The sequence below is a fragment of the Vipera ursinii genome, assembly GCF_947247035.1.
Source record: "Vipera ursinii genome assembly, chromosome: 2".
NCBI classification, from domain to species: Eukaryota; Metazoa; Chordata; class Lepidosauria; order Squamata; family Viperidae; genus Vipera; species Vipera ursinii.
This window is the reverse complement of record NC_139513.1, coordinates 100,102,058-100,127,471: the sequence shown is the minus strand read 5'-3', so window position 1 is coordinate 100,127,471 and position 25,414 is coordinate 100,102,058. Positions and strand designations below refer to the sequence as shown.

General features: G+C 36.5%; 1 protein-coding gene across 1 annotated transcript in view; it reads left to right on the top strand.

The window, feature by feature from the left end:
• Nucleotides 1-25,414, top strand: part of DOCK2 (dedicator of cytokinesis 2) — a 341,341-nt gene that overhangs the window by 206,675 nt on the left and 109,252 nt on the right. The window contains exons 28-29 of the mRNA XM_083351346.1: nucleotides 9,664-9,762; nucleotides 10,241-10,335. Coding sequence (XP_083207472.1) covers nucleotides 9,664-9,762; nucleotides 10,241-10,335 — 194 coding nt within the window. The remainder of the gene's footprint in view (nucleotides 1-9,663; nucleotides 9,763-10,240; nucleotides 10,336-25,414) is intronic.

The window sequence follows — 25,414 nt, the reverse complement described above, 5'->3', positions numbered from 1 at the left end:
AAATTGGGAATTAATCCATTAACTTTCTGTTTTCAATTTTATTAACTCCCAAATACTGGTTCACTTAGTTACTTAATAACTTCAGATCAGATTTGAACAGTGTTGGGTGAGAAATACTCAGAGCTAATTTACACAGGACTTTTTAAAGGGTAGAAACTACTTACAATGCATAAATAGCAAATAGAAAAAAATTATCAAGTGCAATTTCAGAATTGCATGCTAAATTGTAGGTTATTTACTCAAGTTCTCTTAACCTTATAGCACTTGAACCTTTAAAGGACCTTCTAAATGTGATGGTGGGTAAGAGGTAAGCTGGGGGTGGATGATTCTGGCATCTTTCCTACCCAAGAAACCCTGTGAGGGGTCTGTTTATAGGTTGTTTTGTACTAGTTGATGTTTGTATTGAAAAAGCCCATACAATTTACCTGTCACTGCAGTGGATTGGGATCTGGTAATTTTAAGGAGGCTCAACTGTGATAATCTAAAGTACTACCAAAGGAGCAATAGAGAAGGGGGTTAATCAGAATACCGGTATTGGTCATCATGTTATTCTAAGAGGTAGGGAAGTAGGGAGGAAAGCCCTCTATGCAATGAAACAGCAAGTGTAGAGGCTTTTACATGAACAATTTGCACAGTGCTATGCTGTTAAAAGGGGACGCGGTGGCTCAGTGGGTTAGGACGCTGAGCTTGTCGATCAGAAGGTCAGCAGTTTGGCAGGTCAAATCCCGAGTGTCGCATAACAGAGTGAGCTTCTGCCAACCTAGCAGTTCAAAAGCACATAAAAATGCAAGTAGAAAAATAGGGACCACTACGGTGGGAAGGTAACAGTGTTCCGTGTGCCTTTGGTGTCTGGTCATGCCGGCCACATGACCACGGAGACATCCTCAGACAAGCGCTGGCTCTTCGGCTTTGAAACGGAGATGAGCACTGGCCCCTAGAGTTGGAAATGACTAGCACCCATGTGCGGGGGAACCTTTACCTTTACCTATGCTGTTAAAGGCATTAGGATTTACCAAATGGAGACTCTGTGTGGAGTTTGATGTGATAACTGAATGTCTGGAAAATATATAAAAGACTGGATTAAAATAATGACATAGAATTGTGCCCTTCATCCATGTCTGCAATGTTGACAGACTCTACTTGCCAACTGACGTAGGTTGATGTGGAATGTTGCAAGCATACTACACAGTTGAAGAAAAGAGCATTGCAAGAATATATGAAGGACAGTGAAGAGGATACTCTGAAACTACTATACCAGTAAAGCTTACTGAGTAGTGGAGAGACAAAATTGGCCTCCAAGAAAGACCAAATAAAAAAATAGAAAAGAGATATGGCAAGGCAACCTATTACATGGCCAGTAAATAAAAAGAGCAGGCAGAGCAGATAATAACATGACCTGGCAATGGCTATAAAAAGGAAAATTGAAGAAAAAGACAGAGACACTAATACTGGCTGCACAAGAAGAGTCTTAAGAACAAATATATAGAAATCCAGAATTGGGATGTCAGCAACAAACAGCAAATGACACCTCTGCAAAGAAGCTGAAGAAACAGTGGACCACCTTGTTAGCTGCTGCAAACAACAGCATGACATACAAACTGACTACAAACAATGGCATAACAAAGTAGCAACAATGGTGTATTGGAATATCTGCAAGAAATACTACGGTATTTGCCTGCAAGCAAGAATCAGTAGGACTACAAAATAGATAAAGTACCGGTAATAGAAAATGAAGAAGCTAAAGTGTTCTGGGACTTTAGAATTCAAACAGACAATACCTGCCACAGACTAAACATTGTTGATAAGAAAGACAAAAAAAGTCTGGATAGTGGATGTGGCAGTATTTGGAGATAGTGGAATAAAAGGGTAAGAACTGGAAAAAAATACAAAGACCTGTAAATAGAAATAGAACAATTGTAGCAAAAGAAAACAAAGATACTACCAGTGATAATAGGCACCTTGGGTGCTACCCCCAAACATCTGAAGCACCAGCTGAACAACACTGGCATTTACAAAAATCACCATCAATCAATTGCAAAATGCAGATTTACTTGGAACAACTTATATCTTGTCATGCTACCTTTTATATCATGAAATAACAAGGAAGGACTTGATAGTGGATAAAAATGCCAAAGAACCATAACAACATTACATCACATAATGTACAGTATGTTATATTACATTACATTATGATATCTTAGGTTCTTGGGAAGAACTTGAAGCCTATGAAAGCCTACACCAGCTGAAGAACTGGTAGTTGTAAGTTTACATGGTTGTGAATAGATAATAATAACAATAACAATACAAGGGGATGCTAGAATAGAAGACAAACAATTGGAGAAGATCACAAAGTATCAGGATCTGAAAATCGAAGTTGGAAGATTATAGCATAAACCAGCCATTGTAGTCCCACTGGTTATCAGAACACTTGGATGGCACTTAGAAAATCTGTGCATTGACAAAATTTAAATATGTCAATTTCAAAAGGCCACACTGCTTGAATCCACACATATACTACATGAATGCATTATAACTTCATAGGTTCTGGGAAGAACTCAATGTGTATGAAAGCCAACACCAGCGAAAGAACTGGCAATGTGTTTTCACATTGTTGTGTATATAATCATCATATGAAATTCACTTTGGCTTGTAGAGTCTGAAGAAGTAAATGCAGTGTTTTCTAGGAAAAACTTTGCACATTGTGGGCTGGGCCTATATCTATTCTGGCTAACTCTGAGGCTGGGGGAGATACAATGAGTTGAATCCACAAAATGATCAACTCCTCACATTCAGAGATGGTGATGCCAGAACCCTTATACTGTATGAGGCTGTGTCATGCCCTCTTCTTAGGATGACTTCCTTGGATCTGGTTACTTGATATATATCTACTGCCATCTCTATTTTTTACAATGTTTCTTGAGATAATGTTGTTAAGGAATTTGTTGTGCAGAGGTCTCCTTGTGCTACCAAAGAGTTGCACAGACAAGGAAGGGTACTGAGAGCAGCAAGAGTCACACAGAAACCACAAGAATACACTGAGTTGTAAAAGCAAAAAATAGTTTACTTTTGAGGTGGTGTAAGAACAAAAATGCACAGTCAAAAATAAACAGTCCAGGTCATAAACAATAGCAACAGTCCAAGGAGTAATCCAAACTACAAAGTCTTCTTACCGGTCCAGAGGTCAATACACAGTTCAGGTAACAGAGCAAAAACAGTAACAGTAGAGAGCAGTGAATTCAGAGAGAGAAAGAAGCTACGTTACTAGCTCCATCTTATGGCCATGAGAACACTTACACAACCATTGGCCAATTAACAACTTAAAGACATAGCATTATGGTTAATATATTTTCAACCCAACATTGTAGGCTAACACCATATGCCTAACAAATGTTAAAAAGATTGCTCAAGAACAAATTTGGATCACTTTTACTCAGGTTTCATGGGACTTGGGAATGGAGTAGGGATGGCGCTAAACACTCTAACTGATTACCTTTGTTGCGACCTAGATGAGGATCTCTTAACATTTGATATCATTAATCAGGATATGAGAGGGTCATGATGGCTCAGGAATCAGGCACTGAGCTTTCCAGCTGGAAAGTTGACAGCTTGTGTTCAAGACCTGAGCACCATGAGGCAGTGTGAGCTCCCATTACTTGCCCCAGCTCCTGCTCACCTAGCCATTCAAATGTGAGTAGATAAATAGGTACCACTTTCGTGGGAAGATAACAGCATTCTGTGCACCTCTGCCTATAGTCATACTGGCCTTGTGACCATGGAAATGTCTTCAGACAACACTGGCTCCCTCAGCTAAGAAACTGAGGGAGATGAGCAGTCTCCCAGAGTTGGATACAACTGGACAGGGGAAACCTTTACCTTTACCTTAATCAGGATAAACTTCTTGATCAATTGCAAGGACTAAGGATTAGAAACTGTTTTTTTAGTGGTATTCCTCTTTCCTTAATGAATGGTTCCAGAAGGGGGAAAAAGGGACCCTTGGTGATAATTCCCATATGTGGTGTCCAAAGATCCAGGATTCACACTTATACTTTTTTAGTACTGATAAGATGCACCTGGGTCATCCACCAACATCATCAATGTTAAAGTGATCCTCAGCTTTATATTACCACCTATTGCTGCTGTGGATATGCTACTAATGTCTTGTCCAACTGCCTAAAACCTGTAGGATTCTGTAGGGAAACATGACTAAGTTGCTTTTTATGAATCAAGGCTTTTGGTAGGCTTCACTGTTTTTTCTAACAGGGAGACACTATTCCTGAAAAAGCAGGTCTGTGGTTTGGTGGTCTTCTTGGACTCATGGCTGCTGTGGAAGTTGTGGTGGAAGAACTACTGGTAGAAGTTGTGAACAGGAAAGCCTTTGATATAACAGCTGACATATCAGTTGTGATGACAATAATTCAGCAATTGGACTGAAAAACAGCAATGAAACTCTCTTTGAAGACCAATTAGAAGGTGCAAAATGAAGTGATCCATATATTATCTGATGCTCATGACTCACAATAGCTTTCAATGGGTTTCCAGATCCTAGTCAAAGGCCTAAATTTGATCTGTAAAGCTCTAGACAGGTGGGTGTCTAGATATGTTTGGGAACACTTGCTCAACTGGAATTCATCTTTCTGAATGGATCATCCAGTGAGATTCTCTGTTCCTTAGTTCTATGTGGTGAAGGGGGCTGAGCACTGGTGATTCAGCTTTTTTCTTTGGTTGTCTGAAATAGCGTATGTTGGAGATTTAACTCACATCATTGTTAATTTCTTTCTGGAAGTCACTGAAAACCAAGTTGTTCCAAAGAACACTTTTTTTAAAAAAAATGGGTGCCATGAACCTGGGTCTATTTTTAGATTTATTTCTTCATTAGATTTGTAGCTAATAAAACGTACTACTCAAGTCAATACACATACTGCTCACTCCTCATATTTCTCCACTGAAACAACCCTGTGAAGTGGGTTGGGCTGAGAAAGATTGTGAGTCTTCCATACTTAAAGAAGGAGAATTTGAACTCATGGTCTCTTGTTTTGTAATCCAGCACCTTAACTATGATATTTTTATTTTATATTATTGATCAAATTTATATAGCCATACATCTCACAAACATGATTCTGGGCTGCATGCAATAAACAATCATTTTAAAATAAATCTAAAATAACTTAAGACAATTTTATTATTACTATTGTGTTATATCTTCTTTTTCCCTTTTGTTTTTAATCCCCTTTTATTATGTTTTCTTGTTCATTACAAGTACATAGTATTATTACACCTCTTACTATGGACAATTTAATTTCTATTGGGGTGTTTTTAAATATTGTATGTTACTACTGTAAACTATCAATATTCTGGACAGGTTCATTAGCGTTCAAAGTTTTGTGATTCACTAATAGAACAAATTTGTCACTCCCTTCTACCCTCACAATTGTTAAAGAAAGTTGCTTGACCATTTTCATAAGCAACTTCTATCTGCGCACAGAGATGCTATATCTGAAGGGCTGATCTTGCACATTACCCCTAACCAGGTCAACTGAAGAAAGCTGATTTTACACAACCTGCTAAATTTAACCTTAAGTATGCAATTAGCAGTTCCTGTTGTTGGATTATCATGCTGGGTGAAGTTTGATTACTTATGATTCAATGTATGTTGCGAATCCTAACAAGCGTTAATTCAGTTACCCAATGAAGCCTATTACTTGAATGCGGGTGTGAATCTGAAGAAAGATAGCTTTGAATATCTGAGATTGGCTCTATTCTATATTCACAGTTGTGTGAAGTTGCATTTATATTTTGAAGAGTACCCGTGTATATCTAGTACCCTGTTGGGAAAGTATAACACCTTTTGCTTCCTTTCTGCTAATAAGGTAGTGAACATTGTGTGTGTAGTGGGAGGAAGCAGAAGACATTCACTGTATTTTGAGTGCCCAATTGTTTAAAAATATCAAAGGATAAGGTAGTATCAGATGAATGTTAGTAAATGGCTTCACTTTTCACATTCTGTTCTTTCCCTCTTTCAATTAGGGTTTTTTCTTTATTTATGTGGCTGGTGGCTGTTATTTGAAGTTACTACGGCAACCTGTCACCATCTGGTGTTATAAAGTATGATGAGATTTTGGTTGCTAGGTGCTGAAGTTTGCCATCTCTTTTTGTAAACTGGTATTCTTCTTCTCCCACATATTAGAACCACATATTAAATTCCAAAGAATTGTAAATTTACTAAACTCTGTTTAATCAAGCCATGCTATTCTTTTATACGGATAACTCCTTACTTCCCACATCTTACATTTTACAATTCTAAATGGTTTTTTTAGCTAATGCTTCATAATACAGGTATTTAAGGCTACTAGGTGCAATATGACTTTTTAAAGGCTAATCAATCATCTCATCATACTCCATTTTATGTCAAAGGATTTTAAATAGTCACTGAAAGAGTATCTCATTTGTCTTTGACATGCTGTTTTGGCTTTGGTGCGCTGCTGATAGATATAAATTCAGTAATATCTATTTTATCATCCCACCTGACCTTTGCTCCACTCCCCAAAAAATCTGGCAGTAATCCATATTTCCAAATAGCCAGTTTAGGTGACGGTATTTTTTTTAAATCTTTGAGTTTATTATCTCTGTACAATGGCAAGAGGTTATTGTGTATTCCATCGTTATATTTATGTATATTATTGATTGCATCTATTGATAATAGATTCATATCTTCCAAACAGATTCACATCTTCCTTTCTTAACATTCTATTAAACATTTCCCTCACCAATCTAATGTTTCATAGGGTTATACTTTTTTTATACATGTTTGATCTAGGTTCACTCATGCCTATCTGTATGGTGACACAGAAGTAAGCATAGCTGAAGTGCTATGTCAAAATTCTGCTTAAACTGCTTCATTTCCTTAATTGCTAGGTATTTTGGAACTGGCACCAAAGTTCTCATTCTTATGTTATACATGTACCAGAGTGCATACTACAATTTGTGAGTGGCTATTTGGGAAAAGTGCCTTCATCCTAGGTTCTAGATATCAAATCAAAACTTTAAAAAATTATAAACAAAAATAGGCAGTTGCTTTAAGGATTGGTCACACACACCTTGAATCTACTACTCTTACTTACTTCCATCCATCTCCTAGTGTGTTGATTGACTTGTACAGATCTGTACATTTGATGCTTTGACAACATTCCTGGGTAACTCCAAAACAAAGATACTTTGAAATCAGTCATGTAGCCTGACTGGATGAAAATGAGGACAAGACAGCTAATGGAAATATTAAGAGTCAATTGCTTATAAAGTGAAGTTACTGAACGGCACTGGTATGAGACAATGTTTCAGGATAAAAATGTACCTCTAACTTGTATTTTGAGCACCCAGTTATCAGTGACTCAAAACTGGATAGCAGAACCATAATTTTAACTCTACTGCCAGCTGAATTGTTTTAATAAAACAAAGCATGTCATCTGTTAGTTCACACTGTTCCCATTTGCAGTTAGTAAATCTGCACACATGTAGGACAACAGTGCATTTACAATGCTGCAGTACACAGATAGCCAGATTTTGAGAATTGGCTTTTTTTCAGAGAGATTTACATTTTAAAAATAGTTTTCATTTTGCTGAACAGTATCTTTCTAAAGATGTTGCTTAAGCCACAAGGGATTAATGGAAATCATTTTGGGAAGGATAAGCAGGAACATTTTGAAAAGCTTTCAAACACGATCAAACAGCTCAAAAATCAAATAAAAAGAGCAATCTTGAATATATATAAGATTCTACTGTTTATACTTATGAGAGTTCCTTTTGGTTTCTAGAGGCAATAAAATCAGTACATCTGAATAGCAAAGCTGATCTTCAAACAATTGCAATTTTTAACTCTGGTTTGGCAAGCAGCTGACATTCTAACATCTCCATACGATCCAAAAATGCCTGCCCCTTAAAAGTAAAATATAACGTTTGCCTCTCAAAAGTAAAACATACGCTTTTCTTAAAGAGAAGAGCATTAGTAACAAAAGCTACAGAAATCCTTACCTGAAAGATCTGGGATTACCTGCTGCAAATCTCTCCTTTAACACCTCCACAGATAACCAAAGCTCTGAATAGTGAAAAGATAACTCCAAAAGCTGAAATAAGTTATCATTTATGTAGTAATTTGCACAGTTTATATGCCCGAACTATACTGGTCTGCTCACGTAGGAATAAATAAAAAAGCAGCACCAACTGAATAGAAGCTACCATATGAAAGTAAAAAAAGACCTCTAGTGGCTACAACCTGAAGTTAAAGAAGCTTCATTTCTAGCTTTAAGTAGTGTAGTAGACAAAATGGTTGGACATATTAAAGTACAGACAGTTTGCACTCATGAGCAACCTTGCATTTTGCTATTAAAGAATTAAAAACAATCAAAAACACACATTTAGGGAAGGAGAGGTCAGATTTCTCAAGTTAGTTTGACATATAAATTTCCAATTAGAGTGAGGAATTGTTCTAAATGTGAAGCACATCTGATGGACAGATAACTCTAACTTGAATTTACTGGTGTGTAGTGGACATGCATATTTGTTGTTGTTTTTTTAGAATTTTCAAAAATCTATTTTTAAAAAAATAATTCTGGGAGAAAGGTACTTGGCTTAGTATTAAATGCCAGCCAGTTTCAGCCTAGGAAAATTTAATCTATTACCATTTATTAGCGCTTGATGCTTTAAGACCAGGTATAAATCCGTAAATTAGAAAAATAAAAATACATTTGTCAGCTTGTGAGTTAAATTTTCTTAGGGCTGCAGTTTAAAGAACTTCAAACATCTCAAGCAGACAGATGACACTTACATGGGTGTAATTGACAGCTCACATTGGTTATATTACAAATGCAAGTCATGTTTTGGGGGAGAATTATTAAGATATATGTAAAAGTATACTTGTAGGAAATGTATGAATCTTCTCAGGGAAGATTCCCCACCCGCTTTGTTCTAATTCCCAGTCCACCTTTTGAAAGGGTGACTGACATTTTTATCACTGATACAGCCTGGCTAATTTTAAGATGTTTTTTTTTAATCTCTTCTCTTTCTTGAACCCTTTTTACACAGCTTTGTTTGCCCAGTGAAATCAATATTAGGATTTCACAAATAGAATTCTTCTCCTTTTAATGAAATGTAGACTTAACATTTTTATGATTATTTGAACCTTCTCTAAAGTTTTTTTAAAAAAAAATTCTAGAAATTTCTTGAAAATGTATTCTTTTTTAATTTGTTTCAAAAAATAATATTAAATTTCTCTGTACCAAACTGTGACATTGTACCTGTGTAGCAAAAGATTGCCCATTTTTACATCCAAGTCTATTTATTTTGAGATGTTTTGAAAACTGTAGCTCACACAGTATAAGCAGAAATAGTATTTTTTTCCCCATCAATTATTTGGCATGTGTTAATTTTATTGATTTAATTTATCTTTATTTAATTTATTGACCGCCCATTTTACCACTCTGGGTGGTGAACAATAATAAAAAAGAGAAGATTTTACAAAACCTAAACACAACATGAACTAAATCATACAATAAGATAAATAGTTGTTGACGTTGATGTTACGGGCATAATATAAATGTGTTATTTTATCTCTTAATGCATTTAATCTAGATGTATATACATTTCATCCCTGTTAACCTGTTTCTTTTGCAGAGTCATTTTGTGGCCTGCATGACAGCAATCCTGGACCAAATGAATGATCAGCATTATTCTTCATACATTGAAACTTTTCAGACGAGCTCAGAATTAGTGGTAAGTTATAGGAAACAGTCTCAAGCACAGTCTCAAAATGGGCTCTTTTTCTTTTTTCTTTTTGATGTATATAGTAATGAATATTAGTTTACATAACAGGATTGCCTTTGAAGTTTCAGTCTTAAAAAATAAAAGTGGGAAATTATGTTGATCAACTAGTATTTGGAGTCAATATTGGGTTATTTGTTTTTTTTAGTCAGGTACTTTTCAATTTTACTGTATTTGTTGCTTTACCATGTCAGTGCAATTTCATGCAAAAATGTGGTGGAGTAGAGTGGTAGAAAATGCTAGCGCTGATTTTATTTTTTTTCCCTGTTCTGTTGCTCGATTGCTGCAGTCATTACTAGGCATTTTATGCAATCGGGTCAGCAATATATATACAAGTTACATTGCAAGATGGGAACAAGATTTATTTTCTGTATTTGAAGAATGTTTGATATCTAAATATAAAAGATAAATATCCATTTTTTTCCACTAGGACTTTTTGATGGAAACTTTCATAATGTTTAAAGATCTGATTGGAAAAAATGTTTACCCCTTGGATTGGATAGCGATGAGCATGGTGCAGAACAGGTAACACAAACCTACAGAGGGCTATAAGTCTTGCAGCCTGCTAGACAACTTTAAACATTGGCAGCCAAGAAATTTTGAAAACCCACCAAGGTTAAGTAAAATGTCAACTGGGAATGATAAATGAGTGGCTGCATTATCAGGCAGGTAAGGCTATACACTGTTGGCTCTTAAGTTGTGTATGTCTGGTATTAAAAATCACAAGCTTATTCATATTTTATATATATATATATATATATATATATATATATATATATATATATATATATATATATATATATATATATATATATATATATATAATACACACACACACACACACACACACACACATATATATATATATGTTTTTGTAGATTTCGTATATATATGTGTGTGTGTGTGTGTGTGTGTATACATATCTCAGAAGGGTATGGCTGACTGATGAAAACTAATAAGTTTGAAATGCATATCAGTCTCCCTTAATTCTTTGTTAGCAATTTAATATATATATATAAAACCTCAGAAAATATATAGACACACACACACACACACACACATACACGTATGTATGTATATATATTCCTATCCTGTAGTCATTGGAAGTCTGGATTTTTTTAGAAAAACAAAACACTGAATGTTTTATTAATTAGAGATGTGAAGATCAGGTTAGCTCTTCCCCATTAAATGGTTAACAGAAGGTGACCTCTGGAAGTTTTTTCTACCATACCTTTTTTAATTAAATAAGTCATTAGGAAAAAAAGGTCAGTAGAAACTGGACCATTTAAGAATCTGGATTAGATATACATTATGCATGGTATTACGTGATCCTTTAAAATACCTTGGTGGTCATATGTGCACAGTGTTCTTTTCTATGAAAGGGGTTTCCCTGGGTGCAGCCAAGTGAGCTCCCTGGTATTCAGCAGCCCCAGACTGAGCCATAGTTCATATGCCAAACTGTGACAAAATTGTTGATCAGGTCAGAAGGGGAACATGAAGTCTGAGGTTCTGGAAGACTCTTATGAGCATTACAATAACAAGCCCCCAAATGTGATAGTCCGGGTGAGGTTCAAGGTGTTAGTGATGACTTACAAAGCCCTTCATGGCATGGGTCCGGATTACCTACGGCAACACCTGCGGCTGGCGTCAACTTCCCTCCGTCCAGTGCGCTCCCACAGAGAGGGCCTCCTCAGGGTGCCGCCGATCAAAGAATGCCGATTGGTGACACCCAGGGGGAGGGCGTTCTCTGTGGGTGTGCCAGACCTTTGGAACTGCTTACCGGTTGAGCTCTGGATGGCCCCCGACCTTCGCTCCTTCCGGCGTGATCTCAAAACTTTCTTTTTCGAACAAGCTGGCCTGGTCTGACGGGATGGGGTTGGGTTTTTATAAATAGTTTTAATTTTAATATGTATTAATTTTATGGGCATAATGTTTAATGGCTTTTTAATTTTTGTATTCTATTTTTATTGTGTATTGCCCTGTTCACCGCCCTGAGTCCTCCGGGAGAAGGGCGGTATACAAATTAAATTATTAAATTAAATTAAATTAAATTAGTTATGAAAAAAATGGACCCACATAATCCAAGGATCTCTTAATTTGTCAGCCTCTTGACTACATTCTGGCCTCTGACATAGAAGACGTTGTCCATCTGTAGTCTGATCTGTGATTCCATGCTAGTGTTTGCACCCATAGGGATTTCCAAGGGAAGTTGTATATCACAAACAATGGATTTTTTTGTGATTAACTTTTATGTATTTGTGACCAAAATGCTCAATTTTTCACCCAATAGGATGTGTAGTACAATTCTTTCTTTCTCTCTCCCTCCCTCTCTCTTGATAATGGTTTTAATCCTTTTGTGTGAAATTCTTTCTCATTTTTTTATTACTATGCTATAGCTTATCTATAAAGCCATGGTGCATTTTAGGTATATTGAATGTATATCTCAAATCATGTGTCATATCAGAATTGCTGCATTGCTTGAATCTACTGATATCTTTGCCAAATTCCTGCTTGATATATTCCTCAATGGAGCAGGAAGATGCATACTAAGCTGATGCTATTTTCCACATTCCCCCTTGCATTTGGGATCAAACATAATTGCAAATACAGAGAGCTAGTTTTGAAACAGTAAATGAAGGTTCAAGGGGTAGGACACAAGAGAGTTGCATCAGCTTTGAAAGTTTGGAACTGAAGGACGATTGCAGGTTGGCAAAATGTCTGGCTCAAATCATCAAAGCGTTTTAGGTTTTTGGTTTTTTTTCCACGAGAGAGGCAAAATGAGCATGTGAGACCTGACAATAAAAAGTTTGGACTAGTTTATAAGTTTTTAACCATCAGCCCTTTGAATTTACCTGTTTCATTCCATACAATTTACTGGTAGACCCCAATATATGACCATTCGTTTAACAACAGATCAAAGTTACAGCAGCCTTGGAAAACATGACTTACAACATGTATTCACACTTATGCAGTCGTGTAATCACAAATTGGGTGCTCAGCAACCAGCTCACATTTAGAGCTGGCTGCAGCATTCTGAGGTCACGTGATTATGATTTGGGATCTTTTTTGTCAATTTCTGTCAAAAACAATAACAAATACCCACTGAGAAAGATGGATCCGCCTAACAATTTGATGTGACTTATGATTGCAATGGCTTACAATGAAAATTCCGGTCCTAATGGTGATTGTAAGTTGAGGAATGAATATATGTGACTTATACAAAGGTTGAATGAAAAATAACTCCTAATAAGGTACTAACAGATGTTAGAAGCTCTGATGTTTGTTTTTTTTAGCATTGCCTATTTAATTCATTTGGTGGGAAGTAGCTATAAGGAAAGGCTGCATGCTCATCAGTGTGCTTTAAACAATGTGACTTGACTGAATTTTTGAGTACAATTAATCATTGGCTTCTGTGCATTCATTCAGTGAGTTTTCAAAGTTATGGTGACATTGAAAAAATGGACCTAGAACCAGTCCTCAAAGTTCCAGCCATTGTCGCATTCCTGCAAGCACATGATCGTGATCCGAGCTCTTGGATGTCTAGCTCACAATTACATGTGGCAGGGAGCTGCAGTCAAGGATGGTTGCAAATATGGTTTACAACCTTTCCTGCTGGATTTCCACGAGCAAAGTCAATGGGGAAGCAATCAACAAGGTTCATATCAGAAAGGTGGGAGGCCTCCAGTGAAGCAAGGCAAGCTAGCATGTGCATTTTCTCTGGTGGATTGTGGTAGCATTTCTGCTGAACAAGCAGCTGAATATGAGATCCTGGCTGCCAAAATACTCTCTGGACTTGTACTTCATACAGCTGACTTCTGTGAGCAGACAGGAGATACTGTTATTTCCACAGCTGCAGCCTGCAATGAGCTAGGAGTCATGAGTTCCATCATCTCTGAGCTGTAAAAACAGCCTTCATGGACCCACACAACCTTAAGCAAAACCCTTTTAATCACTTGCAGTTTATTATTTTAATTTCTTCTTTAAGATTGATAAACTGTTAATCTGTTCCATGGAAAGCTGACTTGACAATGGTCGACGGTGTTCAAGTGGTGCTCCAGTTGTTTGGGGCATTGCACTCCAGGTGCCTATTACTACTGATCTATCTTTGCTTTCTTTTGTCAGTCACTCTATTTCTATTTACAGGTTTTTGTGTTTTGTGATTTTCTCCACTTCTTTCTCTTCTGCTCTGTTGTCTCTAGGTACTGCCATGTCCATGATCCAGGGGTTTTTTTTTTGTCTTTCTTATGGACAGTTGTTAAGTCTGGGGTGTTATATGGTACAGCACTTTAGCTGCTTCATTTTGTGTGACATTGTTTATTTTGTGGTCATTATTATTATTATTATTATTATTATTATTATTATTATTATTATTATTATTATTATTATTCCTTTAAATTAAATTAAATTAAATTAAATGTTGAAAGGGATAAGGGGATTTAGACTAAATGGAAAAAGAGATTATATACTTGTATTGTTATGTATTTTTGTTAATTTTTACTGGACCTTTGTTGATTAATAAATTGCAGATTTACAGATGAGTTTATAAAAAATGGGATGAGATATGGAATGAAGATTTTTCTGGTTGTAATCTAAGAGAGCAATAGATTCTTAATTTTGGATATGCTGGTTGAGGATGAAGGGGGGATTTCGTTTTCTTACTATCTTTTTTGGAGAATATTTTAGTTTAGTTTTATCTGTTTCATATAATTTTTAATAAAAGTATCAAAAAGAAAGGCTGAAGAACTGATGGAAAATAACTTGGTGGGTCAAAGACAAATTGATATCGACCTTGATATTTCAATGAAGGACACTGAACATCGTTATTGATGTTCTTCAATATTTGAAGGTTTGTACAAGATAGGTTCCTCTCATGCTGACAGCAGAGATGAAAGCCTCAAGAACTGAAATTTGCCAGCAATTGTTGTCGTGCTATGAGAATAGATATTTCTTCACAGAACTATGACAGTCAGTGAAACATGGCACAGGAACTAAACATCACTCCATGGTGAATCATCACAAAGATTTACCTGCAAACGGGGAGAGATTCAAAACTCATGGTTACAGAAATTTGGGATGCAGATGGTATTATTTGCATGAATTTCCAGGGACTGTTATTAACTCAGAATATTACATTGCAACACTCAAAACTTTGAAACAATGATAAGGCAGAATTTAGAAACGCAAAGGATATTTTGCTGCAAATTGATTACACTGAGTCTCATACTTCCTGAGCCACCCAGTAGTATAGGCAATTGTGATGTTGGATCTCACCACTTTACACCTCCCACCATACAATCCAGATTTGGGTGCCATAAAACTTCCACTTTTTCCCAAACTTGAATGAATATTTTAGAAAGCATATGTGTGACTGAAATGATGAGGAGCAGGACTTCAGAACTTGTTTGAAGATGAAGGACAATTAGTGGATCACTCAAAAGGAAATTGCTGTCAAGCTTGGCATTCATAGCAATATGTCAGTCACGTTCAGTGCTCTTTTTGTAAGAAAAAAGGTGCTGGAACTCACATCTTCTTAATCTTTTATTTAAAAAATTATATATTCAGTCCTTAACATAAATTTAATTTATTGTATTTAAGGCAAATGTTCATAGTAAAGTTTACACTAAAAATTAAAAAAAAAACATTTTCAATTCACCAATGATTTTTTAAAATAAAGAAATTATTTACCTTTCGCACGTAGTCAATCACTGTACACACACCCACACGTCAGTTGTGTAACGAAAGATAATGGTTGCACCCATAGTAAGCATTCAGCATGCTATCACACAACCAATCACAAGCCAAGCAGCGCCATCACAATCAATGCAGATGAAGTATTTTTATTTTATTTTATTTTTTATTTTAATTCCATTTATATCCCGCCCTTCTCCGAAGACTCAGGGCGGCTTACAAGCTTAGCAGTAGCCTTCATTCTATGTATATGCCTGCTTATTAGGGCTTTCATACACCCCCCAAGTGGCATTATTACAAAGTCAGCTTAATTGCCCCCAACAATCTGGGTCCTCATTTTATCTACCTCGGAAGGATGGAAGGCTGAGTCAACCTTGAGCCTGGTGGGATGCGAACCTGCACTAATTTCAGGCAGCTGGTGTTACTTAAGGAGGCATTAGCCCACTGCTCCACCAAGGTTTGCATTGGACTCGACACACAAGCAGCCCGCATGCACCATTCTAATAATTTTGCCGCCAACCTGCTATGCTTAACAGGGAGATTCAAGTCCACGTGGACCAAACTGCTATGTATTAATGTGTTATGGTTATGTACTTTACAACAAGGTTTATGAGGTAAAACCGGCCAGAACACACAGCAGCTTTTGACAGCTTATGCGCAGCCGCAGCAGTTTGACAGCTCTCAGCTGTCAAACCGCGGAGACAGCGCAGGCGTGGCTAATGTAACTTTCATCAAATTCATTATATTATATTAACTGAGTCTTGAAAGATTCTGGTTTACTTTAAAAAAATGGTTGGGAACAATTGATTTGTTATTTTCTGTGTTTAGTTGTCCTCTCATTTCAAATACTGCTGGAAAGTACCCATTTTGTGCTCCTTCATGATCATTGTATAATGATTGTCAGAAAATTCATGGCAAATTTTTGAGCAAATCTTCTGGTGATAAACTGTTCCAGGAAGTACTTGGCACAAAGAACAATAATAATTGTATTTAACCATTCCTTATATAACTAATTGCAGTTATTTTCACCATGGTACATAAAATTCTCATTATAGTCTAGATGCATCTGTTGATCATTCAGCAATATAACTCTTACAGAACTTTTACAGAAAAATCATTCAGAAATGTAATTCTACAACATCCGTTAACTGAAGCAAGCTATATAAACTGGAGGCTTTCTAGTCTATGAAAGAGCAGGACTAGAAAAGAAGAAATAGCAAGTGCAAAACTAGTTACAAAAATGGCAAATGGAAAGCTTTGGTTTCTGGACCCCTAGGACATACCTGGGTGTTAGATTGAATCTGAAAAACACATGGGAATATCTTCTGACCTGGAATGATTTCATATGTCTGATCCAGTGCATCATAGTATACTGAAAGGGATGGCTGGTGATCTGAACTTACATCAATTGCATTAAAAATATAGATGCTAAAATATGCTAAAGAATGAAGTATCAGATGATTGGATTATGTCAATTTTCTTCATTTTCAGAAAAAGAGGACTTGGTGACTACTGGTGAGGGGTTCTTCATAGGAATGCATGGGAAGATGTCTAGATTGTATGATAAAATATCATTCTGAGTAATCATATTTTCTTCTTTGATCATAGAATTTTCATAATACGAGGGCAATTTGGAAATAAACCTCCATTTGAGCATGTGCAAGAAATAGGTGGGAATAGTGACGCCCACCCTATGGCGCCTTGCAAAGTAGTTCAGTAGGTAGTGAGAAGTGGAAGGAGAGGTTTGTGTTGCAGTTGACTCGTCCACTAGATCAATTGAAAATTGCCATAGAAAATCCTGCCAAATGTGAAGTGCATGCAGTAATACAATTCCTGTGTGTGAAAACACTTTCCGCAGCTGTGATTCATTTCGAACTGTGTAATATTTATGGAACAAACGTGATGAGTGAAGGTGTCGTACATCAGTGGTGTCACATGTTTAAAGATGGACGAACTGATGTGCATGATAAGGCAAGAAGTGGCCGTCCATCTCTAGTCAGCGCTAAACAATGTGCTTCATAATGCTGTTACAGGGTGGCTTCATTCCCAGGTGGGAGATTTTTTTGCAGAAGGAATTTCGAACCTTGTAAGACGTTATGACAAGTAAAAAAGGTAAAGGTAAAGGTTCCCCCGCACATGCGTGCTAGTCGTTTCCAACTCTAGGGGCCGGTGCTCATCTCCGTTTCATAGCCGAAGAGCCAGCGCTTGTCCGAGGACGTCTCCGTGGTCATGTGGCCGGCATGACTAGACGCCAAAGGCGCACGGAACGCTGTTACCTTCCCACCATAGTGGTCCCTATTTTTCTACTTGCATTTTTATGTGCTTTCGAACTGCTAGGTTGGCAGAAGCTGGGACGAGTAACAGGTGCTCACTCTGTTACGCGGCACTCGGGATTCGACCCACCAAAGTGCCGACCTTCTGATCGACAAGCTCAGCGTCCTAACCCACTGAGCCACCTCAATTTGAATGGCGATTATGTTGAAAAGTATTGTAATGTTGTAGTTTTCTAATATGAATAATAAAAATTCTGTATCTGCGAGTGTCTATCATAGATAACCAAATGGAGGTTTATTTCCAAATTGCCCTCTTAGATCATGGCAATGCTATGGACATTGCATTAGGTATATCCTGATACCACCAAAGCATTATTTGACTGTACATAACATGGCTGGCTTTAAAAGAATACTCAAATAATTCCTGTAACTGGTCTAATATCAAACTGAACAAATTTTCATCTGAAATGCTTTAGAGTTTTATCACATATTGAACACTTTTATAAAGGACTTGGTGAAGTGGTAATAAAATGGCAAAGGATTCCAAATGGACACATTTAGTTATTTACATAAATTTTAAAAATGCCTCACTACCATGTCTCACTAATTCTAGGTGCTTTACACCATTAAAAGGCAGTGCAATCATGCCATATTATAGAAGACAAAATTAAAATTGGAAACAATTTTAGGTTAGATTAAAGAAGTGGATAGAAAATATCAGAATTAAATTTAATAGAGACAAATATGAAGTTCTTTCCTTAGGAATTAGAGATATCTGATCTAGTAGTAACACCTAATATTGTTGATCACAATATGAATCAATGCACTGGCACTGCTGCTAAATAAAAGCTAATGTAATCTTAGACTATATAAATAGAAGTATAGTTTTCAAGCTTAAGTTATAGGAAGCCATATTCTGGTTCAATGTTATGGAGAAGATTCCCAACAGAAGAATTTTATATGAATATAATCAGCAAAGGCCATGATGATCTCATTTAATGTGTTCAAATCAAGATATTGCATTGCTAAGTGTCATGGATAGTTCCATTCTGATTTCTACATTGAACAAGAAGTTAGGCCTGAACATCAGAGAATCCCTTTCAACTTTATGATTCATTTATGAACCATTATTCATCTCTTCTTTCCAAATGTGCATGGATATGTGTTGAGCAACTAACTGTTTGATCCTATGCTGTTCACTTGGATTCTAAATTCAAAATACATAAGATTTGATAAGCAGACAGTGATGCTGCAATGATCATTCTTAAAATTATTATCTTGTGATGGGAATAGGTTAGGTAGTTTCAAAATCTGGGTATATTAATCTAGTAAAGAATATGGAGAAGGTACTGAGATTATGCTGATGTATTGCCCTCTTTCTTCAAGCTGGTAATAATCTTTCTGAATTGTTAGTTTCCTAGAAACTAAATATTCAGGAAACTTCAACATTTACCTGAAATTTTCCCATTGGCAGCCATTCAAAATATAATTCTGCTATGCACATTTATTAATTTCAATATATATTGCACACATGTTAATGTATATAGCCTTTACCTGATCTGAACAGATAATTCATGTGGTTGATATTATCAGTCTGGATTATCATTTCCTAACACAAGAACTGCTTGTATCTTAGATGTTACATGTTCATTAATTTCAATGCCTTGTCTTTGATTGTTCTTTCCTATCACAATTGGATCAGTACAGTGTGATCCAGTAAAATGTTTTAAAATTGTAGAGAGGCTGACAAATCTTTATGAGATTTGTTGTTGTTATTTTACTATCCCCTGTGATGAGTTTGCAGAAAATTGTTGATAAAATTGCTCACATCTGGTCTGACATGGACTCTTGAGGAAAGAGTTATGTATAGTTTCATTTAAAACAAAGAAATAAATCACTTCAGGAAATATATGGACATCTCATAGAAGAGAATAGAATTACATCTCTAAATACTGACCATGTTTGATATCTCTGTTCTAGAACAAGAGTTCAGTTCAATTCTATTCTGTTCCAGACTTTCTTGGATGATACCATTATTTACAAACTTTCCAGAGCTGTTTCAGACCTTTTTTTGGTCCAGAAATAGGTAACAGGTGGCTGCTGCATCTAGGGAAACTGTTTTTCAACAAAAACGTCAGCCAATTGTATCTTTCTTGCTAATGACCTTCTGTTTAGGTTTTTACAATGCGCTTTGTTTGTAAATTTGATTGTAAATTTTTGATTGCTTAAGTGCATTTGGAATCTGCAGCTAATACAACATATGACAACTATATTGCTTTACAGAATCAGCTGTTTTGATAATATACTGTTAATATTTAGACATTATCTCTTGTAATTTGAAGTACTGTAGGATCATTTCCTTCTTAACATCTTTTCTGCAGTTCCCTCTGTGAAGGAAGACTAGGTTGAGGGACAGGACTTTCTAGGTGATTGTCCGGTCACAACTATAATTTTAACCTTTTTTTCCCACAAAAAAAATGTTATGTTATAGAATAATCTGAGTTTTAAAACAATCTAAAAATCTGATTTAGGTAAATGACCTTACTTTAATCAGAATGTTTATGACAATTTATTGAAATCAAATAATTATTATCTGGCCTTATTTAGTTGATGTGCTATTATTACTTTTAAAGTTCTGTATTTGGTGGAAATAAGTCACAGTGTCTCCTTCACCAATAACCTTGTTTTATATTATTATTATTATTATTATTATTATTATTATTATTATTATTATTATTATTATTATTATTATTATTATTGTTATTATTAATTTGGTTTATATACCGCCCTATTCCCAAAGGACTCAGGGCGGTTTACAGGGCAGAATTTAAAAACAATACAATATAAAATTAAAATTAAATTAAGTATAGCCCCAAAAAGTCAAAATCACAATTTAAAATCATTAAAACCCCTAAGTCCAGGCCAGATAGCTCAAAGAGCCAGGTTTTTAGGTCCCGGTGAAACGAACAAAGGTCGGGGGCAGTCCGAAGTTCCCTTGGCAGTTGATTCCATAGGGCAGGCGTGCCCACAGAGAACGCCCTCCCCCTGGGGATCACCCACAAGCAATCCTTGACCGGCGGTACCCTGAGGAGGCCCTCCCTGTGGGAACGCACAGGACGATGGGAAATTGACACTGGCAGCAGGTGCTCCCTCAGATAATCTGGGCCCATGCCATTTAGGGCTTTATAGGTCATCACCAGCACCTTGAATCTCACCCGGAGGGCAACTGGAAGCCAATGCAGCTCACGGAGAAGAGGTGTTACATGGGAGTATCAGGAGACTCCCATCACAACTCGCACGGCTGCATTCTGCACCAGCTGAAGCCTCCGAGTGGTCCTCAAGGGCAGCCCCATGTAGCGAGCATTGCAGTAGTCTAGCCGGGAGGTCACGAGCGCATGGGTGACTGTGCGTAGGGCATCTCGGTCCAGATAGGGCCGCAACTGGTGCACCAGTTGATGATGTTTACGAATGTGTATTCATTCAGACTTAATTATGTAATATTATTTATAGAACCTTTAATCAGCTTGAATATGCTATTCTAATAAACCATTGACAATTTGGTTTGAATAAAATTAATATAATATTAAAATGAGATTAATACAGTAAAACCTCCCCGAAAGAGAATATTGCATAAAGTTTGGTTGCAATCATTGGAGCTGCAACTTAGAAGTTGGAAAATTATCTCTTATGGTTGGAATTTGTCCTCTTATTGCTTACATTTTGAATTTAAATCAATCAGATTGTTAATGCGTCTTTGGATTAACTGATTAATTGACATGTATAAAGTTTATCTATTTCTATGGCTGCATCCTTATCCAGAATCTCAGTAATTCAGTAACTTTTATTCACAAATAAATTCCCCACTAATTTTGTTTGAGAAATCCCTTATACACCAACTATTAAGCCACTTGATTTAGGAGAAAAATATCATAAAGACATTTCTGGGAAGACATTTCTCTTACATGATGATGCTTCTGACAATTTGTGCAGGCTGTTAATCAAGTGAATGTCTCTGTGATACCTTATCACTTCACAAATCTCACTTCTGAATTACTCTGCACGTTATCTCAAACATGTCAGCATCTGCATTATTCATAGGTGCAGCACTTCTAATTCTGCAGAACAATGACAATACATTGACCTCAGCTTGCTTTTTGCTCCTTCAGGAATGTCTTATGTTACAAATTGATATGGGAGATGCTTTATATCCTAATTCCCTGCCTTCTTTTATGATGGGAGGGGTGGGTTATTTCAATATACAGTAGGCTTATATATATGCATGCCCTAGCGTCTTAATTTAGTAAATCTCAGGGGTTTTGGCTTATGTTACATTATCACATCATGTCCTTTGCTATTCCAGTTAAGATTGTTCAGTACTGGCGCTGACTCCTGGCACTGCCACAGCAGAATTTTTTCCCCAGTATTCATCTTTTACATTATTATTTAATTTATTCTTTGAACACTTTTGCTCTTCTTAAGTATTTAAATGCCCAGGAAAGAGGTACAATTTGATCTGCAACATTTTTCCAAATGTAACACCCTCCATATCAAACTTAATTTTGCTTTGACCTTGTTAAGCAAGAGTGTTGGATTTTGTATTCTCAAAAAATGAGGAACAATAATAGTTTCTCTGTACAAGAATCCTGAACTTTGATTGCACTTTAACAAAAGCTAATCTGATTAGGTAAAGGTAAAGTTTCCCCCGCATGTGCGTGCTAGTCGTTTCCAACTCTAGGGGCCGGTGTCCATCTCCGTTTCAAAGCCGAAGAGCCAGCGCTTGTCCGGGGACGTCTCTGTGGTCATGTGGCCGGCATGACTAGATGCCAAAGGCGCACAGAATGCTGTTACCTTCCCACCGTAGTGGTCCCTATTTTTCTACTTGCATTTTTACGTGCTTTTGAACTGCTAGGTTGGCAGAAGCAAAAATAAGTTCCTCTAAGATCAATGACTGATTCTAAGTAAAGATTGCAACCTTAGGATCACTTATAATAAGTAAAAACCTGATTGAATGTCTGAGAAAATATGCATAACTTATCTTCTGGATATTTACTATACCCCATTTTTAACTCTTTTTTTTTATTGAAAAGTTTTAACATACAATTTTCCTTTGAAACCCCCCTCCCCCTCCCTTCACCCTCCCCCCTACCTCTCCCCCCTCCCCCCTCCCCCCCGACTTCCCAGAGCTAAATACAAGGTATATATAAAAAAAACCAATCATAAACAATCATATACTAACAACTATAAACTCTAAAATCCATCACTCTCTAGCTTATATAGGATAAAACAAACCTTAGTAATATTAAATATATATATATATAAAAAACTAAAAGAAAAAAAGAAGAAAAAAGAAAGAAGACTTATTCAAATGCTACATAAAACTTCTTAACCCTATACTTATTCTGGATAAACTCAATCCATTTTCTCCATTCCATAATATAGCGTTCTTGCGAGTGATCTTTCAAATAGGCCGAAATCTTCGCCATCTCTGCCAGGTCGGAAACCTTTAAAGTCCACTCTTCTATGGTCGGCAGTTCCTCTTTCTTCCAATATTGACCTATCAAAAGTCTTGCTGCCGTAATTAAATTCAACATCAACTTGGTGTCCACAACTGTAGCGTCTGTAATTATTCCCAACAAAAAAAGTTGCGGACAAAACCTTATCCTCTGTTTAAAAATCTTCTGCATATTCCACCAAACTTTTATCCAAAAAGCCTTAACCTTCTTACATGTCCACCATATGTGAAAATATGTTGCATCTTCATCGCCGCACCTCCAACATTTAGGCTGATAATTCGGATACATACTTGTGAGCTTTTTAGGATCTAAATGCCATCTATAAAATATTTTGTAAAAATTCTCTCTTAGATTTTGAGCTTGTGTAAATTTTACGTTCCTCACCCAAATCTTTTCCCACGTGTCCATTGTAATAACCTCCTGGATGTTTTGGGCCCATTTTATCATACAATCCTTAACAAGTTCTGTTTCTGAATCAATCTCTATCAACGCAAGATATATCCGTTTAATATGTGCTGGTCCCTGGTTTCTAATTTGCTTTATCAAATTTTCATCAGTCATTGTAAAACCATTTTTCTGATCTTCTTTCCACCTGGCCCGTAACTGAGTATATTGAAACCAGTTTTGAACAACCTTCTCTTCTCGCAAGAGGCTATATGATTTCAAACACCAGACATTTCTTTCCAAACTTAGGATCTCCTTGTACGTAGTCACATCATGTTTGAAACCAGCATGTATATTTTCTATTGCGTGTTTTGGAATTGCCCACAGTGGTATCTTGCAATCTAACTTATGTCTGTACTTCTTCCAAACTCTGAGCAATGCCTGTCTTAAAATATGCACTCTAAACACATTGTCTACCTTCTTGTCATACAACAAATATGCATGCCAGCCAAACAACAAATCATGGCCCTCAAGATTTAATAATCTCTCTTGTGTCAAATTAATCCAATCACTTATTCCTACTAATGCAGCAGCTTCATAATATAGTTTAAGATTGGGCATTTTAAGCCCACCTCTCTCACGAGTATCCTGCATAATCTTAAGTTTAACTCGTGGCTTTTTCCCTGCCCACACAAATTTATTGATACCTCGCTGCCATTCCTCCAAATTAGAATCTTTCTTAAGAATCGGTATCATTTGAAATAGAAATAAAAATTTAGGCAGGACATTCATTTTCACTGCTGCAATCCGTCCCAACAAAGACAATTGCAATTTTTCCCAATTCTCCAATTCTTTATGAGTTTTCCCCCATAGTTTTTCATAATTATTTTTATATAACTTTGTATTAGAGGGCGACAAAAACACCCCCAAATATTTAACCCTTTTAACAATCTCAAATCCAGTTAGTCCTTCTAAAAGAGCCTTTTGTGAAACTGTCATATTTCTGACCAAAATTTTGGTTTTCTGTGTATTAACTTTAAATCCAGAAACCTTCCCATATTGTGTTATTATCTCCATCAGGTCCACAACAGAGTTCTCTGGCTGGGTCACTGTAACAACCAGATCATCTGCGAATGCTCTCAATCTATAATCCTGATCTCTAATTTGTATCCCCTTAATTTTTTCCGAATTCCGTATTTTAGCCAATAATATCTCTAATGTTAACACAAATAACAAGGGCGATAACGGACACCCTTGCCTTGTGCCCTTCTCAATATTACATGCTTCTGTCAAGCTATTATTAACTATAATTCGGGCAATTTGTTTTTGATATAATGCCCTAATCGGTTGCAAAAAATTTTCCCCAAAATCCATTTTGTCTAAAACTTTCAACAAAAATTGCCAATTCAATTGATCAAAAGCTTTTTCAGCATCTAAGAAAATTAGCGCCGCATAGATCTGGTTGTTCATTTCCAAAAACTCTAACACATCAACTATATGCCTCACATTATTTTTCATTTGCCTACCACTAATAAACCCCGTTTGGTCCCCATGAATCACCTGTTGCAGAACCCTCATCAGTCTATTAGCCAAAACCTTAGCAAATATCTTGTAATCTGTATTTAAAAGCGATATCGGTCTGTAATTTTTAACTTGAGTAGCATCTTGGTCTTCCTTCGGAATCAAGGAAATAAAAGCTGTTCTCCAAGACGGTGGCACCTTTCCCCCCCTCTGGATTGTCTGGAA